The sequence below is a fragment of the Olea europaea genome, unplaced genomic scaffold, assembly GCF_002742605.1.
Source record: "Olea europaea var. sylvestris unplaced genomic scaffold, O_europaea_v1 scaffold2272, whole genome shotgun sequence".
Lineage (NCBI taxonomy): Eukaryota > Viridiplantae > Streptophyta > Magnoliopsida > Lamiales > Oleaceae > Olea > Olea europaea.
In genome coordinates, this window is record NW_019240787.1 from 53,677 (window position 1) to 73,188 (window position 19,512).

At 35.6% G+C, this 19,512-nt stretch overlaps 3 protein-coding genes and 1 pseudogene across 4 annotated transcripts in view; 1 reads left to right on the forward strand and 3 right to left on the reverse strand.

Moving 5' to 3' along the window:
- Window positions 1-5,093: 5,093 nt before the first annotated feature.
- On the reverse strand, window positions 5,094-6,993 carry LOC111381263 (peptidyl-prolyl cis-trans isomerase CYP26-2, chloroplastic). The gene is made up of 2 exons (XM_023005025.1): window positions 6,008-6,993; window positions 5,094-5,472 (listed from the first exon to the last, which is right to left on the reverse strand). The coding sequence occupies exons 1-2, from the start codon at window positions 6,859-6,861 to the stop codon at window positions 5,373-5,375; spliced, it is 954 nt and encodes a 317-aa protein (XP_022860793.1). The 5' UTR covers window positions 6,862-6,993; the 3' UTR covers window positions 5,094-5,372.
- Window positions 6,994-7,958: 965 nt separating this feature from the next.
- Window positions 7,959-12,368, reverse strand: LOC111381259 (single-stranded DNA-binding protein, mitochondrial). Of its 2 annotated transcripts, none has more exons than XM_023005019.1 (4): window positions 12,103-12,367; window positions 11,639-11,865; window positions 10,852-10,952; window positions 7,959-8,401 (listed from the first exon to the last, which is right to left on the reverse strand). In XM_023005019.1, the coding sequence occupies exons 1-4, from the start codon at window positions 12,307-12,309 to the stop codon at window positions 8,322-8,324; spliced, it is 615 nt and encodes a 204-aa protein (XP_022860787.1). In that variant the 5' UTR covers window positions 12,310-12,367; the 3' UTR covers window positions 7,959-8,321. The 2 variants fall into 2 exon arrangements, with proteins under 2 accessions (XP_022860787.1, XP_022860786.1); XM_023005018.1 differs by lacking the exon at window positions 7,959-8,401 and adding an exon at window positions 10,044-10,647 and having other exon boundaries at window positions 12,103-12,368.
- A 2,170-nt stretch (window positions 12,369-14,538) lies between these two features.
- LOC111381257 lies at window positions 14,539-17,248 on the forward strand (annotated as a pseudogene).
- A 1,534-nt stretch (window positions 17,249-18,782) lies between these two features.
- The window catches only part of LOC111381261 (NADH dehydrogenase [ubiquinone] 1 alpha subcomplex subunit 8-B-like), a 5,370-nt gene continuing 4,640 nt past the window's right edge, over window positions 18,783-19,512 (reverse strand). The window contains exon 3 of the mRNA XM_023005020.1: window positions 18,783-19,042. Coding sequence (XP_022860788.1) covers window positions 18,913-19,042 — 130 coding nt within the window. The 3' untranslated portion in view covers window positions 18,783-18,912. The remainder of the gene's footprint in view (window positions 19,043-19,512) is intronic.

Sequence of the window (19,512 nt, forward strand, 5' to 3'; positions counted from 1 at the left end):
TTCCAGGCCTCCAGTTGCTGAAATCATCTGTGCCCGCTTTGAAATCTCTATCTAATTGTTAATTATGTAAGTAATCCAGTGACGAGGAAATAATGTCACACAATTAGAGGGTTTTGGGGCTTTCTATTTGTTTTTTTGAGCCTTTTGTTTGGATGTTCAAAGGGAATATTGATTCGTTTTGGTGTACATGGCAAGCTCAAAAACCGGTTATAGGAACTAGAGTTTAGAAGTTTTATTATTATATTCAATTTGAACAAAGAAAACAAAGAATGGAATGCAATTAAATCGGCAGAATAAATTGGAACTAAAAGATAATGCAGTAATTTTTTTTTTATCGATAAATGTGTAATATATTGATCAAAAACCATGTACAGGCATACCGAGCATATCCAAACAACTAGAGATCAAGTGCATATACAATTACACCAAACATACTCGAGCAAACAAAAAGAATAGGTTTACAAATAAAAAAAATCTAACAACCTAACGCTATAGACTCAAAATAAATCAAAACATACGAATACAAAGAAAACATAACTTTTATACATATGTTTTAACCCGTCTAACAATCTATCAACTTGCAGTGTAAGGTCCTCAAAGATCTTTTTGTTCTGACCCGGCCATAAATGGTAAACAGTGCTAGCAAGAGCAATCTTTTTAGCTTTACTATACCAAGCCGTCTCTCAAGCCTCCCTTTTAATCCACTTCAATGTACCAGGGATAGTAGACATCAAGCGTCTAATGCCAAGCCATACACGGATCTTCCCCCACACGTGTGCACTGAACTAACATGTGAAGAATAAGTGGTAGTCCATCTCCATTCCAACTCCCCAAAAACTGCAATTTAAATCAAACTCCAAGTACCTTAGTTAACAATTTGGACTCAGCACCAAGGCATAAGATAAAAGCATGTTTAGGGATGACAAAAGAATTCCAAACGGTTGCTATCCAGTTGCCTGCGGACCCTTTGGCCTGAAAAGCTCATATGCTGCTGAAACACAAAACATGCTTGAAGTTGACCAATTGGCAGCACATCACTTGCAGCTTGAACAGTACGTTCAGGCCGTATAATTTGATCACGCACTTCCAACAACTTTTTAATCAGTAGAGAGTCTTGTTTTCTAGCCTTGTACTACCAAACATCAGTCCCACGAAGAAAAATCTAAATATCTGAATTACCCATTTAATCCAAAGTGTGTCTTTCTTCCTGTGAATGTACCAAAGAGTTTTAGCAAGAAGTGCCAAGTTCCAACATTTTATATCCCTAAATCCAAGGCCTCCCTCATGTTTTGGCAAACAAATACTACTCCAAGCAACCAATGGCTTTTTAAACCCCCATAGAAAATTACGGCAAAGACTAACAATCTTTGATGCAACCGTAGCCGGAATTAGTAAAATAGAAAGCAAAAAGCATTCCACACCTTGTAGAACGGATATCACTAATTCTGCTCTTCCCGCATAGGATACAGGTATCCTAGACCATGCCCCAACATACGTCGAGATTTTGTTGTTAAAACAGTCATAAGAGTTAATTTTCAACTTCTCCACCGCAAGTGATATTCCCAACGAAAAGCATAGATCACTTTGCCATATTAGTTAATTGGTAGATGTGCTCCCAACTCTTGGCCATGAACTCCCGTTGTATACAAGTTATATTTGTTCACATTCATCCTTAATCCCGACATGCCTCCAAATTTGGATAAGCACTCCATCAAGATGCTAAGTGAGTTATTTTCAAAGGGGCGCATTTAGGATGATAATTAAATTCACTATTCTCCGTTGCTCCCTTTAGCATTCTAGAAAAATATTCAAGGCACATAACAAACAAAAATAGTGATAGAGGGTCACCTTGACGAAACCCCCTCACCTTTATGAATCCATAAAGGCTTCCATTAAGCGTTATGGATTAAGTATGCGTAGTAATGCGTTCCATCACCCATCCAATGAATTTTGTTGGAAATCCAAGCCCTTCAAGCACCCTTTTCATGAAATACCAATCAACCAAGTCATATGCCTTCCTAAGATTAATTTTGAGAAGGCATCTATGAGCAACCCTCTTCCGGTTGTATTGCCTAAGAAGCTCTTGAGAAAGGTGGATGTTTTCCATCATACTTCTACCTTCCACAAACATGGCTCGTGCTTCATCAATAATAGTACCAAGAGTAGGGCCCAAACGAGAAGCAAGGATCTTGGTAATAAACGTATAAATCACATTACAACACGCAATAGGCCTATAGTCTCCCATGGTGGTCACATGATTAGCCTTAGGCACCAAAGCAATGATCATGTGATTCATTTACTTAAGAAGTGAGCTAGAATTAAAGCATTCTTTGACCGCTTCAACAAATTCTCCACCAACAATACTCCAAGATTTTTTTGTAGAAACAAGATGAATAAAATGCGTCTTTGATATCTTGTTTCGAGATGTCCCAAATTAATGCCAAGCTTTGCTCTTCTGATAACACGGAACCATTCCTTAATATATCAATGTCAATAGGTTCTCCTGAGCTATTTTTCCCCCAATAAGTCCTTGTAAAATTGTAAGAATTCATTGATCACTTCATCCATTGAAGAAGTAAATGCACCATTGCCTTTACGCACCGTAGAAACATTCATCTTTACTATTGAATGAAAGAATTTCGTGCTTTATCACTATTCTTTGGGTACTCACATTTAGCATTTTGGTAGTAAAAACTCATTTTTGCTTCACGAAGATCCATAGCATTTTTCCTCATGCATGCCACACTTCTTTGAAGATCATCATGTAATGCCACTTGCTCCTTTTTCAAAGCTGAGGTAGCCATTTAAGCCCTTTTTGATATGTGGGAAAAAAGTTTTTCATTAAGCTTCTTTAGCTCAACCTTTAGACCTTGCAATTTTTTACAAAGAGTGAATTGCTCCATTCCCCTAATCTCAAGTTCCCAACAATTTTGTACAATGTCATGGAAGCTTTCATGGTTGGTCCACATGTTGAAGAACCTAAAAGGCTTTCTCTTGCTTCTATCAAGCTCAAAGAGTGAGACAATGCATGATGAGTGATTGGAGAGGTGTCCGGAAGGAAGAAAATTAGCAAGAATATGAAACCCTGCTTGTACCCAAACATCATTCACCATAGCCCTGTCAAGTCTACTTCACTCTGGGTTATTAGTCCAGGTGAATAGACTCAATCAATTGAATGTCAATGCCACTTTGGAATACATGGGACCCCCATCTTGTGTATGCCACATAATATAAAGGCATAACAATTTCCTTTCTCAATGGACCGTGCAGGTGCAATTGACATCCCATAAAGCCAGGGAATACTAAGCCTAAAGTTGTTGGCATGAGAAGGGACTCAACTGGCAACTTCAACATTCATAGTAGCGAGCCAAAGCCTATACCGAATTACCTCAGAGCTTCAACAAGTTCATGCCACGATTTCTGTAAATACAGTCTGAGACGACTGGATGTTCAAACAAAAAACGAGATTCCTAGAGGATCATCTAAAACTGCAATAAGTACACTGCACAAGGAGAAATTAGAGAAGAAAGACACGGAAAAGAAAGTTCCCACGAATAACCAAGTCAATAGCCATGTCTTCAAAACATACTGGTGATTTTCAAACAAAGAGCGAGATTCCTAGAAGACCAGCTAAGATTGCAGAAGGTACATTGCATGAGGAGAACTTAGGGTCCATTTGATTGCAAGAATGAAATTTGGATAAAAAGAAAATGAATTCCAAGGAATTGAATTGCATAAAACTTGTTTTACTGGGATTTATCAATTAAATGTGTTTGACTAATATAATTTTCTACCTGAAAAATGTTGACATTTTCTATCTTTTAGTGTTCGTTTAGCTTTATTTTTTATGAAAATTATCAATTAAAAGAATAGAATTTGTTACAATTATGGATAGAATTTGTTCCAATTGCAAAATAATAATAATAATAATAAGACACGGAAAAGAAAGTTCCCACTTATGCCAAGTCAGTAGCAGTATCTGCAAAACGTACTGGTGATTTGAAATTGAAGCTTCTGAGAATGCAAACATCGGGATCAAGTAACGGACAAAACGGCGGAATTAAGCTGAGCAACTCCAAATTAAGCTGGATACTGAACTGCCCCCCTACTGCTTCACCTTCTTCTGTGAAGTTACAGGGTTCAAAGTCTAATAGCATTAACATCCCCTAAAAGGTTTCTGATAAGAATTCAGAGACCAAGAAAACAACTCATTATGAAAATGTTCCTGAGAAAACATTGTATGTGCTTGAAGTAGAGAATGAAAGCCAAAATGATAACAAGAAACCAGATTCAAGGTCAGATAAGAGTAGGAGGACGAGAAATGGAAACGGCAATTGCTCCCCACGAAAGCTCGAGTTCAAGAAAGGAGAACTGTTTGACATCCCATCTGAGAGTAACAGTTGCAGGCACTCAAATTTAGGCAAGCAAAAACACGAGATAAGAACCAAAACGTAAAAGCTGAATGCAAAGAGAAAAACTTTAGGAAACTATTTTCTGATGGCCGCTCCATCGGTACAGATGATAATTCTAGTCGCATAGTTATTCGACCCCAGGCTGTAGGTTAAAAGGATACTTCTCCAGGCTTGTACAACAGCGTGATTAAACAGACTGCAAGTAAACTTGTTCAGACAAGGAAAAATAGAGTGAAGGCATTGGAGGTTGCTTCTGAAACTGTAATTACCATCCAGGACAATGAATCCTCAAGAACATTTAGAACAACCTAATGTGTTGTTGTGCATCTTCCCCCTTAACATAGAGTAATATGTTTGTCCTCCTGCAACCCAATTAGGAGGTGCAGGATTCAAGTCCGTGTAAGGGCATAATTATTATGATGCTCGTACTAGACATAAAAAATGTTTACCATGTTATCATATAAATAAGAAAATTCTCAAGGAGTAAAATGAGGAGCCTTTAGAATAGTGAAGGATCATAAATCATCTCAGGGCACAGGCCCGTGCATTAGTTCAACATATAGGCGACACTTGAAGGACTGTATCAGCATAAAATTTAGTTGGTTAAAAGTGTTGATACTTTAAAATGTTACCCTAGATTTCCAACTTCAAAGACACATTTTTGAATACAGAAAAGAAAGGTTGCAGGTGGAAGCTAATGTATTAATCATGACACTGAACTTCAACATTAGTTGCTGTTAAAATGGAGCCACAATGTCTGCTCACTAGTATCACAATCACCTAGTGTTTTTACCTTTCCCTCACTCTCTCTCTTAAATAATTTCACAGTTAATTCTATATGGAGGCCAGCAAAAATGATATATTACTCAAAATGCACACTGCCTTGAATAATGGAATAAAATCCTGTGAGGAACATGAGTAGAGGCTTTCAAATGAATATGTTCAAAGCACTTGTTGTCATCATATCAGTCCGCAATTTGTAATCACCACCTTTAAATAAGGCCGGTTGAAGCCTCGCTCTGCTACGACTGCTCTTTTATCTCCTATTAGCTTTGCTACCCTGTTAGCCAACAAGAAAATTTCCATCACTACCATTAAAACACAGTTACAACGACAGCAAATATAATCCTGCACCGGCAGATATATCTCAAGTTTATTTTGTGGGCAACTTGGATGTGTAGTGTTAAGGTTCCAACTGCCAAAGCTATCCAGCCATTGCACCATTTGATCTAGAATTAAAACTTCAGGTTTGCACAAGGATAGTTGGAGCAACCAACACAGATTGATTGAGGAGATTTCCATAAATTCCTTGAAGATGGTCTCAAGTTGTTCGGTGAGCATGTGACCTATGTATGTTACGACCATTTTTACTAAGATGAATGACCTTATTGTTAGAGATTGACATGCTTATTTACTTAAATTTAGTTCTCAACGCAGCCCTTCAACTTTTGTATAAATAAGTGGCAGCGAAGCCTTTATTGCCCCGATACATTATTGAACCTACTCAACTAAAGCAGGGCTGTTAGAGACATTTACTTGCTTAAATTTACTTTCAACAGTTTAAGCATAGCAAGATAAAACTATCAAGAATATACCTGAAATAAGGAGAACCTGTGTTCTCTTGCACAGTTTTCACTTCGCTTATTCGCTTTACAACATCCATTCCCTCAAGGACTCTTCCCACAACCAAAGTCGAGGCATCCAACTCCGGAGAGTCTTTAGTGGCAATGAGAAATTCTGTCCCATTAGGATCCATTCCTACTTCTTCTTCGTCAATTTCCAGCTTCCCTTTCCGTGCAACCAACTTGATTTTCGGAGGTGGTTTTGAGGGGTCCCTAACAATAATGCCTACACTCGTTGCCACATTCTTGGTTCCCGAACAATTGTCATTCTGTTTCTCCCATTCGTTCACGAGAGTATCAACGGCCACATTACTCCCTGTTTTCCTTGCAAGCTCTGCATCAACGCCATATGATCGTAGTCCACCATGTTGCACATAGTTTGGCATGATTTTTACGAATTCTTTTCTCCTATAACTAACTCCAGCTGCCCCACTAACGAGTTCACTGAATATTTTCGCTCCAAAGGGGACAGTATCACCATATAGCCCAATAATTATTCGACCAACAGGCTCTCCATTAATTGCTACATCAAGAAATGCCTCCTTTGTCGGAGTTTGATTTGCACAGCTGGAATTCTCTTCTGTACCAACCTTTTCTGCTCTTGCATTGGACATGTGCAACGGCTCAAGAGTATGAGAGCCTGAGCCTACGAGTAAAAGCAAAGACGAAGAGGTGAAAATCGAGAAATCTCTACGGGATAATTTAGTACACTGTTTGAGAGGAGACGCAGAAGAAGCGGTCAGGCTTAGAATTTGGGGAAGAGGAGACTGAATAGGCGTAAACACCGGAGTCGAGAGGGGTTGAATGAATTTTGGATTAGACCACATTTTGTTCGATTATGAAATGTTAAGGATGTTTCTTGATTAGTGTCTGAAATCCACGAGGTTTGCTGTGTTGTTTCTTGATCTGCTGATCCCAACAACTTTTGGATAAGAGTACAGAAAAGCAAATCCGTATGGCAAGAAATGTCCACTGGTTCATCATCACTTGTAATACTTGAGTGGGCCATCTCAATACATATATGTTGGATTTGTGGCCTTGAGCTTATATATTTTAGTATTTACATTTAAATATGGCGTACTCATATAAATACAAATATAAATCGGAGTTTGAAGAAGGGAAAGTCGAAGGAACCCTTGACCCGCAACAAATGGAGAAGGATTTATTCAATCACATAATTTGAGCTCCTAGAATACGAAGCACTAGGAGCTTTCTATCCGATTGTATCGAAGGGCCTGGAGGTCCAAATCATTTCGAGGCAAGCAGACCATTTAGATGAAGAGGATTAGCCTAACAAGAAGCAGCCCTTTCCTAAATTTTCAGATAGGGGAATGGGATGGTGCAACCCTCTTGTTCCCATCCCGTCGAATGAATGTCCTATTCCCACTCCAATCCTTGCTTATAATGAGACAAGGCAGCGATCTCGATCTGATTAGAATTTATTGAGTCTTAAAATAAGTGTGAATGTTGTGAAATCATTGCATTCTTTTTTTTATTGATAACATTTCTCACATTTGTTTGAGCGAAATTCGAATAAAGACCCATTTGTGACCGTGTTTTACCAACAATACCCTTATTGTTTACGTCTACACCCTGCATCGCTATAAGGTCTGGCCACCAAAAAAAATTGCCACAGGCAGCACCGAGTGGCTCCCCATTAAGGCCTTTTGATTTATTTTTATTTTTCTTTAAAAAAAAAATGAAGAACAAAAGGAACGGAACCATATTAAATACTCATTGGAATTAAAATAATAAAATAAATAAATAGTTGGCAAATCTAGATACTAAGCACATGTTTTACAAGGATTAAAATCTAAATTTTAATTTAAATCAATTTCAACAATTAATTATAACTACATTTTATGAAATCCACGACTTTTCATCAACAAATTTTATCAACTTTTATCAAAATCTACTAAAAATATTATTTTAATCCCCATCGAACAGAGTTTAAATAACATACTCGTGCCAGACCGGCTAGTAACAATGTAAGAACTCTCTCTGTTAACAAAGAAGCCACACGAGATCTCAATGGCAAATAAAAAAATGGTGAAACTTGAAATCTTACAGTCAAGATTACAACGGGCATCAAATGTACCCTGTTCATAGCTCCGCAAGCGATGTAAAATCATAATTATAAGACTGAAATAAGGAATTCTGCGAGGAAATGTTTTCCCAAGTTTTGAAACTAGCAATTCCTTGTCTTCGAGTACCTAGTTATCCACCATAAGCTTTCCCAGTTTGAAGCTCGCCCTTCTGCTCAACAGCCTCCATCTCTCAATTTGCTTCAATAGTAACCAACCCCTCGAAAATCTGATTTTGATGTTTGCTCAGCATCACTTCCGTTTCCTAAAAATAATAGACGACCTGCAAGGCCATAAATTAGAGTTAATATGAGAATAAAGATTATTCAAAGTAGAAATGCCAATCCATTTATAAGATGAGATATGCCACGAACATTATAATACATTATCCCCAACATTTACTTCCTTCTGCACTTCTATTCCCAATCTTTATTTCTTCGCACTCTTATGCTCAACCTCTAACAAATTAGCAGACATTGCCCTTGATTACAATTTCCTTCCATAATATATCATAATATGCCTTCAAATGTCAATTTTGCCCTTAAGTTACGTAACGAGAAAAAGAAATCTAAAATGAAAAAAAGAACAAAAATCAGAACATTGATCCAGATTTTAAAGCAAACTTTACACTGAATTGAGTAATCTTCTAAGATCCAGAGTGCGTGCCCCCACCCCAACAACCCACACACAAGCACACCAAAAAATAAATAAATAACTAATAATAATAATAATATTAATATTAAAAGAAAATAATTGCTAGTGAGAAATAATAGAAAAACACAAGCACGACCACAACAACATTCAAGATCCATCCTCTAATGTATAGTCAAATGCAAATAAACTAAAACATATGTGCTTGTTTGTCAATGCTTTTAAGTGCTTACATGCCATGGGTCTCAAGGAATGTATGGTTAAAATGTAAATAAAATTTTTGGGTCTTACAATATCAATATATATATATATATGGATAAAATAGAGTTTGCCTAGCTTATAAGCAACCATAAGCTTTGCAAAACATGCACATTGTAACATAAACATGGAATTCCACGCAGATAACTCTAGAGAACAGGTCCCACAAGTCAGGGACTGGCATATATTTTTCTCCATAACTTCCATTACTCTGTTCCCAGAAGTCTCTGGCAGTTTTATTCTCAATAGCAACAAATCTTTTTAAAGGGAGTCAAACCCTTTACTACCTGATGTCTCTGAAAAATCCTTGACAACCCCCCAATAAAAAGCATCGTACAAGTGTGTTATAAAAATACTCTTTACACTAAAGGTATACAGGATGGTGAAAGTGATGAAGCACCTAATATGCCTGAACTAGAATTCCAAGCTTTTCAGACGTTTATATAGCTAAGTTTTATTGTTTGTGCTGGCTAATGGCATTCAAGCTGACATCGGAGAACACAATTATTGAAGGCAAAATGAAAAGATAAAAGCCTGAGAAATATGGAAGAATGAAATTTAAGCAAAAGCTTAAAGTGATTGAAGTTGCAATTATTAAGTAGTATTCCAGAGCCTAACAAGGCTCCATAAGGAAAGCTTCATAAGGAACATCCATAGAAAAGGCCAAGCAATAGGAAATTGATCTGCAAACGGATGCACAGCAGAATAAGTATGATAGATAACTTGATGAAATTAACATTAACAACATTAGTTTTCACTAATAACCTAGCAAAACTAGTTTTGAAATTCACATCCCATGAAATAAGAGAGAACTAGAATGCTGTGGGCAGGTAGACCAACAGAAAATAAATAATTAATTAATAAAGGGGGGAAAAGGATTAATATACCATTCCGACGTATTGCAATCTCTCGTATTCGCCTAACAAGACCAGTTATGGGATCATTGAAGATTTTTGTCTCCAGATTCCCCTCCACATACAGGATCGAGCTAATGGATAAAATAGAGTTTGCCTAGCTTATAAGCAACCATAAGCTTTGCAAAACATGCACATTGTAACATAAACATGGAATTCCACGCAGATAACTCTAGAGAACAGTTCCCACAAGTCAGGGACTGGCATATATTTTTCTCCATAACTTCCATTACTCTGTTCCCAGAAGTCTCTGGCAGTTTTATTCTCAATAGCAACAAATCTTTTTAAAGGGAGTCAAACCCTTTACTACCTGATGTCTCTGAAAAATCCTTGACAACCCCCCAATAAAAAGCATCGTACAAGTGTGTTATAAAAATACTCTTTACACTAAAGGTATACAGGATGGTGAAAGTGATGAAGCACCTAATATGCCTGAACTAGAATTCCAAGCTTTTCAGACGTTTATATAGCTAAGTTTTATTGTTTGTGCTGGCTAATGGCATTCAAGCTGACATCGGAGAACACAATTATTGAAGGCAAAATGAAAAGATAAAAGCCTGAGAAATATGGAAGAATGAAATTTAAGCAAAAGCTTAAAGTGATTGAAGTTGCAATTATTAAGTAGTATTCCAGAGCCTAACAAGGCTCCATAAGGAAAGCTTCATAAGGAACATCCATAGAAAAGGCCAAGCAATAGGAAATTGATCTGCAAACGGATGCACAGCAGAATAAGTATGATAGATAACTTGATGAAATTAACATTAACAACATTAGTTTTCACTAATAACCTAGCAAAACTAGTTTTGAAATTCACATCCCATGAAATAAGAGAGAACTAGAATGCTGTGGGCAGGTAGACCAACAGAAAATAAATAATTAATTAATAAAGGGGGGAAAAGGATTAATATACCATTCCGACGTATTGCAATCTCTCGTATTCGCCTAACAAGACCAGTTATGGGATCATTGAAGATTTTTGTCTCCAGATTCCCCTCCACATACAGGATCGAGCTACAAACAGGCATAAATCAAGAAGATATTATAATTTACATCAATTTTTGAAAATAAATAAATAAACTGCTACTCAAAGCTGCTAATTCTCAAATTTGAGGGAGCTCAAACAAAGATAATAACTTCAAAGCCAACAAAGATATTATACGAATAAAATATTACAAGCTGAAAGAGAAGTAACTTCAAAGGTGGGGTGGGATGCAAAGATAACTATAATTTCCTTCACAATTAGGTTAACCCCATAAGGTATGCAACACAGTGATAATTACAAGTTATAATTATCCTGCAATTGTTTTCTAAGGTGCTTAGAGTAAGTGAACTGAGTTATATTAGGTATAGAACCCCCTTCTCTCCCAACAAAACCTGATATAAAGAAGAAAGAAGGTTCATGACAAGCACAATATGTTTTACAAAATCACAAATTACAATACATCAAATATTTTGCTCCTCAATATTACAATCAAAAAAAAAAAAAAATCTAAAATATTTACTAGGCATAAGAAGGTTCAGAAACTATAGAAATCCTCATTCTTCATTTCTGAGGAGTTCCTAAGCTCGTGTGATGTCATATAACTAACAATTTTTAGTGCAACCACAAATTAACCAATCATCAAAATATACAGTTAATCATAAGGTAAACGCTAGTTAAAAGGGGCATTGGGTTGAGCGGGGAGTTTGGAAATTACCCTGGAATAAGATTTTTCATGGCAAGTTCCCCCAGCCTCTCAGGATAAACTGAGACCCTATGCCACTGAACCTCGCATCTATTTGCATAATCCCTGGGTTCCTCGTTATCCAAAGGCCTCCTGTTGTTTCGGATGCCCCCAGTACCAAGTGAAAGCAGAGTCACCGTATGTCCACTCTTCAATCTCTTCTGTATAGGAGTCTGCCCCACTTGACCCACCAATATTGCCTGCTCCACGAGCAATATCAAGTCCCACACAACCATCAAATTATTAACACACATCAATAGATTTTTGCGTTCATGTGTTGCACTAAACAGACTGAATACAATACAAAATAATCTAATGTACAATTCTATTACGCAAACTAGATAAGTAGATATCCCATGACCAAAATATGTCATGAAACTAAGCCCCAAAACATTGACATTTTTATACATAATTGCATATGCTTGGGTGATATGTACCTTGTAAATGCCTACATCCAACCCATTCTCGAGGGGTCTATCGGCATTAGGCCGCTGCTTACTTGAAGAGGGATGGGCAATCTCGCCATCGGATTCGGATTGTTCAGAAATTAGACTTTTGGTACAGAAAAAGTGAAAAGCTGAGAGTTTTGCTCTTGGGCTTGAGAAAATTGCACCACCGAGTTTTCCTGAGAGTGAAGACGCCATTGATTATAAGCTCTATTTTCCCTTCTCCAGCTTAAACCCTAGAGGGTTTTTTTTTTTTCCTCAGTAAAAATTTGAATTGTTAAATGGTCCTCCTTTTATTGAGTTAAATTCACTCATGGTACCCCAACTTTATAATTAGTGCCATTATAGCCGTTCAATTTGATTTTATTTCATTATGACATTCAACTTTATATTTAGTGTCACCACGATCACCTGATTTCATATAATATTTGACTATAGCCACCTAATTTTATATAACATTTCATCATGATCTTTATTTTATATTATTTTTTTGAGTAAATTTTTTTTTTAAATAAGTTTTGATTCTATATTATTTTTTTAAATAGTTTTTATTTATTTTTTAAATAAGTTTTTCATTTTAATTTTTTTAATTTATTTTTTATATATAATGTAAAGTTACCATTTTACCCTTTTCAAAATTAATGAAAATTGCGAAAAAAGTTGGATGGCCATAATGAAATGATATAAAATTGGGCGACGATAGTGACACTAAATATAATGTTGGGTGGTCATGATAATACCAATTATAAAGTTGGGTAGCTATTGATGAATCTAACCCCTTTTTATCACTAAAACATTAAGAAAATGGTTTTCTTTTCCGGTAAGTTCTTTTGATTTGTTTTTCAAGAAAATAAGGGTTGATCCCTAACCTTGTCGACTAGTCTAGATGTGATTTTTCAATCATAAAAAATGAGGTTTAAAATTCTTAAGCTATGTAAATAGAATCATGCTAACCTAATGAAAGATGCAAAAATATAGAGAACGCGCGTTAACACATAATTGAACAGTTTGAAAAAACAAAAAACAGAAAAAAACAAAACCAGCCAATCAGGTGCTAACACTCCACCTGCGTGTCCATCCCCTTCAAAAGCCCCAGACCACCCAATCAAGGAGCATTATTCATGTAACTATGTGACTTTTGATCTTATTTAGCCCATATTTGCTAAGGATTAAAATCATATTTTTAGTAGATTTAGATAAAAGTAAATAGATTATACAGTTGAAAATTGTAAATTATATAAAATGTGTTATTAAAATTAATTGTTGATTTTGATTTAAATTTTAATTAAATTATTTAGTGATATCAAACGGGGCTTAATTGGTAAAAAGTCAAATTATTATTAAAATGACAAATATCAGTAGATATTCATCTAACCTCAAAAATGGATTAACTTAGGATAAATACTAAATTATAAATTTATAATGTCATCATTCATCGAATACTTGAAATTGGAATTTTGGGGTTAAGACAAGAAAGTTATAGTATTGGGTCGAGTCGAGGAGCATGAACTTTATACCTTAATGAAAATATTATCTTTGAGTGAAGAAACAATATTTTTGGGATCATTTTGAGCCAAAAGAAACCCTCAAATCAATTATGGAGAATCAGACTCAAATATTCAGTCCAAAAGTGCTCTGCCAAGTAAATGAGGAAAATCAGCCAGCTAATAAGTTGAAACAAGAAAATTTAAAACAAGTTCTACAAAGGAGACAATTTGGAGACAAAATCGACTCCTCTCTTTATTGACATGTTTTCATGCTGCTGCGGTTTCTCTTCAATTGGCTGCTGCATGTTTATATTAAGCTTCCGTTTATGTTGCATTAAAGGAGTTTTTTGGAAAGAATAAGTTTTAAAATAGTGATTTAAAAAATTTGAATTTACATACAAAATATTTTATTGTTTAAATGTGTACTTAAAATTATTTTTGGTGGGGTGGGGTGGCGTGGGGTGGGATGGGGGGGTGGATTTTTATTTAATAGAAGACATACGGAGGCTATGATTACTGGGCATTTCCCTCCAAATTTGTGGGTCCAATTGAGTGTTCTTTGGATTTTATATTATTATTGTCTCCAGTACATGTACACAAATTCCCTTTTTTGGGCAGTCTACTCCATGTATTTTAGGGGCGGACCCATTTGAGGTCAAGTGGGGTCGGCCGTCCTCACTTGATTTTCAATTTTTTTATTTTTCTTGAGGTTTTTTCAAGTTTTTTCCTATGATTTTTTTGTTTCGCTTCCACTGAATTTTCATCTTGAATCCGCCCCTATTTATACAAGACGCTTATTCTCATAATTTTTTGTCTTTGTACATTAATGTGGGTAAATGAATTGCTTTAATTGGTAAAATACATTTCTATATATTGTTACCGTTTCATGTATAATTTACTTTTCTTTTCATTGTCTTGAAGCTTTCTCTTTCTTATTCCTTGATTGTCTTAAGTTCTTGCAGTGATCAGGAAAGTGAATATGGAAGAGAAGTGTGAAATTGCCCATGATGTAACTGAAGTAATACAACCAACCTTCTTATTTTCCTTCAGAATTAGGCCAGTTCATGTACGTACATATATTTATTATTTTATGTCCTTTTCATTTCAGCTAATAGGTAACACCCCAATGCCGTTTATCTGAACAAAGTGGTAGAAGGTTGCATGGCTCGTATTGCTGCAAAACTGGAGACGATGGAACCTTGCTCAAGTATTAAATAATCACTTCAAGTTTTGCTCTCTTTGCAACTCATTTTATCTTGCTTGAGGACGATTATAGTTATGACGTCGTCAAGAAACTGATATATACTGCAAATGTTCTAATACAGGAATGCATATAGTATGATCATAGATGCAGAAGAGGAGGGTCAAATTTCCCCTGGAAAGGTTTGTTTGTCTTCTATGAGTCCCGTAGGGATTAAAATCATATTTTTAGTAAATTTTGATAAAAGTTGATGAAATGTGTGGTTGAAAAGTTGTGGATCCCATAAAATGCGGGGTTAAAATTAATTGTTGACTTTAACTTGAATTAAAATCTAAATCTTAATATCTACCTGTTGGGGATCCTAGGAGTTCAATCAACCAAAACATCAACCAATAGAAGATATTCTAAGGCAAAACAATGAAAAAGGGATGGAAAAATACAACCTGTCTTTGGCCGAAATTTCTGCAGTTTTCCTTCCTCGTTTCAGCAGCTTCTTCTTCGATTTATGGGTGTTTTTCAGGCTCAGGAACAGCCCTCCATGACTTGCAAATCACCTTCCAAGAGAGAGGGGAAAAAATCCGGCAAAGAACCACCACCTTAAGCTAAAAACGAGAGCTCACTTTCTGCTGGGAGAAAAAACCGAGAGCTCCTCCTCTTTTTGAAATGGTAGAGAGTAAGTCTACATAAGAAGGGGAAAGAAGGAAAGACCATGCCTCTGCCAAAAATGTGGGAAGACCTTATTGTGTCAACATCAATACCATCAAGTCACAACATTGGATGGTGTTAGGTGAACCATATTCTCACACTACCAAACTGGCATGAACGAGTCCCCTACGACATTAGATGCATCCCATAAATTTTCAGACGAAGAGGGCTAAAATGTTCTGTCTGCTGAAATGATCTTTTTTAAGCCTGCTTGTTTTAATCAAAGTAATCTAAACTGATATTTTCCTTTTTTTTAATTAAACTGGAATATGACGATTGAAGACGGTCCTCGTTGAAGTCACCAGTGATAATACAGGCATTGGCCTTGCGTCCATTGCTGCAGCTAAGGGTTATAAACTCGTTATAGTTATGCCACATACATATAATCTCGAAAGAAGGATTATTCTCCGAGCATTTGGAGCTGATTTACACCTCACAGATGCAGCCAAGGGCATAGATGGTGTTATGCAGAAGGCTCTAGAGATAGTTGAAAAGACGCCCAATAGTTTTTTTCTCGAACAATATGACAATCCTGCAAATCCAGAGGAACATTTACATAAATAGATTGTAGATTGTTTCAGTGCTATTCTATTCATCAAGTTGAGCTCAATATGTAGATTCACTATCAAACTACTGGGCCCGAAATATGGGAGAGCTCTGAATGTAAAGTCGATGCATTTGTTGCTGGAATTGGGACGGGAGGAACAGTCACTGGTGTAGGGAAGTTCCTCAAGAAGAAGAATCCAAAGATAAAGGTCAACAGAGATACTGAGATATCCTTCTCTTATTTTTCAATATACATTTACATTTACATTTGCATTTCTATTCTTGATTTCTTATTTTTGTTTGATCTTTATCTGTTTATTTGATTTTCCCTGTTTTCTGTTGAACCTGCCGAAAGTGCAATTTTAAGTGGAGGAAAACCAGGTGATTCAAATATTTCAGCACGATCCATTTTTAAAGCCCTATCCTATTTTAAGTTTAGCAGGTCTTTTCCCAACCTCAAACCGGAGGAATTCTTTTAGGCATTTAAGTTATGGTTATATGATTTTCATGGCTAATTTACATGGACTGATGTTAAAAGGACCAAATAATATCCAAGGCATCGGTGCTGGTTTCATTATTCCTGTTCTGGACGTCAATATTCTTGATGAAATAATTCAAGTAAGCATAAATCTTGAAATAGTATTCAAGGCATCTTAGCTTGTTTACAAGATGTACCTCTTAAAAATGATCCTTTACGTGATAAACTGATAAATTACCTGTCCGGATTGAGGTGTCTAATAATTGTAGCTGTACTTGTTTGTAGGTTACTCGTGAAGAAGCCATTGAAATGACAAAATGTCTCGCATTGAATGAAGGCTTGCTGGTAATGTTCACTGTTAGCTGACTCGTCTAATGAATTTCTTGAGCAGCTGTTTCATCTCATTGGCAAATACTTGTTCACTTTAACTAGTAACCGAACAATTACAGGTCGGTATTTCATCTGGTGCAGCAGCAGTTGCTGCAGTGAAATTAGCAAAGAGGGTCGAAAATGCTGGAGAACTCATTGTTGTAAGTTGGTTTCATTTCATATGATGATAAATTTTCTTGCCTATTTTCAGACAAACATTTTATATCTCTATTTTCAGACACAATGAAGTGTGTTATTCCTCCTCACTATACAGGCTGTTTTCCCGAGCTTTGGGGAGCGTTATCTTTTTTCATTACATGTAATATGATTGTTTTACATATGACAATGAGAAGTGTGTGGTTATGTTGTAGTTCTAAATTTTAAAATTTTGACATGCTTTACAGAAAATTACATGGATATCCCAGAAGTTACTATTACAATGATGCTCCCTCTCTTTTCAAACTTAAGCCCTTTTTGACAATCATTATTAGAAAATTTCACTACTTGAACCGACAAAAATCTATGACAAAGCACTCAATAAATGTTGCCAACTTGCCATCTATTTATTTCAATGAAATTGTACTTATTTACTGTTAGCAATTAATGATTATGTGTGATAATCATTATTTATTATTTGTCACGTCATGATTATCGTTAGTGAAATTGATTATAGTTACCTTATTGAAATGAAATTAAAGTTTATTTACTCGATTGAAATCAAATTGAAGTAGATTATCCAAGGAAATCAAATTAAAGTGTAGTTACTGAATTGGACAAATTAAAGTATATTTACCTAATTGAATTAGAAGAAATTATAGTTACCATGAATTTCTTTTATTCGTTCATGAACACGCAAGCTAATTTTTATTCACACATTTTTAAAAAGACACAAACACTATCAACTTTTCCATTACTCATTCTGCTTATTTATAATCCAAGCCGTTTATAAACACTAGTCAAACATGCTCAACATCTTTTGATTATTAATAACTTTTTAGGAAAAATAGTGATAGGAATCACGAAATGTGTAAATAATATTAAGATCTAATTTGAATAAGTGGTTAAAATTACAAAATTTTGACTTGAACAGAAACGTAAAAGTAAATTTTAAATTACCAGCGTTTCCCAACATGCACTTTTCTTTAATCTCCTGCTCATTTTTCCTTGTGGATTTTTTTCTGATTTTTTTATCATCTCCAAATGATTTATCATTGCCATTTCATACCCAATGCATGAACATAATTTTTGAAAAAGAAATAGCTAAAAGAGGACTATCAAAAACTAGTCAAACAGATAATATGGAAGCTCTAATCAATGAAGATTGCTTTCTGTTCATGGTGGATCTCTTAGTTTTTCTGATGGAATATCCGACATGGAGGACCTACACATTAATACTGTTGAACTAAGGAATACATCTCGCAAGAGTTACCCCCATTAACAGGGCGTAAAGTGACACGCAAGGGAATGAAGAAGCAGAGGGCCTGCCTAAAAGTCACGAACCCTTTTTCGCATCCAAGATGACTATATGTTGTTAATAAAGAGCACATGAACAAGTGAATAAAGTGTGATTCTTAACCAAATCAGTTAAAAGGCAGCTAATAAAGAGTCACCATATGTCATTATCCAAAAACTTGGGAAAATCTATGAATATCCTTTCGTTTGAAGAAGATGGCATGCAATTCAAATATCTCCTTCTCAAATAACTATTTTACTTCTTGCTCTTGCTTGAGCATCCAAATTAGTGAGTTTAGGAAGTGAAAACTATAACTAGGTAAGTAAGATTTGTTGATCTAATTTTCATCATAAACGAATACCACATCAGGTGGTTGTTTTCCATGTCAGACATACCAGAAAAACTAAAAAATTTAAACTGATTGATCAAAACTGAAACAAAAAGCAAATTTTGGTGACTACTTTCATAAAAATTAGAGTTTGCAGACTAACATGAAACTTCACTATCTTACAAGCAGATGGATCATAAGTATGTTCAGCAGAGCCATCTAGTAATTACATAATCAAATGGGGCATGCTTTTTCAAACTCCTTTTGCTCCTCGCGACAAAATTCAAACTCATTTGTGTGGTAATACAGGCATTTAGCATAAGCATCCATCTCTTTGCTACAACTCTGGTGGAGATCTCTCAGCCTGCACAGACAAATACAATAATATAATTAACCTTTTCTAAAATATTACTCATGCGAGCATTTCAATATAATTAACAGCATGTTTAATAAGGTGGATAGATAGCTGAACAGTATTACAAAAGAAATAAAGCTAAAATCTGTCAAAAGTAATGTCTAGTACTGTAGATTAAGCAAGTATATTGTATTTAACATAGTACTCATGCAAGCATTTCAATGTATTACAGCATCATACCTTTCGCCTGCAACATAATATATGTACAAGCATTTTAATTGGATATTTGTCAGCTGTGTTGCAGATAACGGTAGGGTAATTGACACAAAATCTCCACATCATTTGCAGATGACGTAATTTTGAAGGGTAAAAATGAGTGGCTACTAACCCTTATCATTTAATTTAATAAAAACAATATATAAAATGAAATAAATAAATATTCCAAAAAGCACATTCTTCTTCAAAGCGCAGCACCCAAC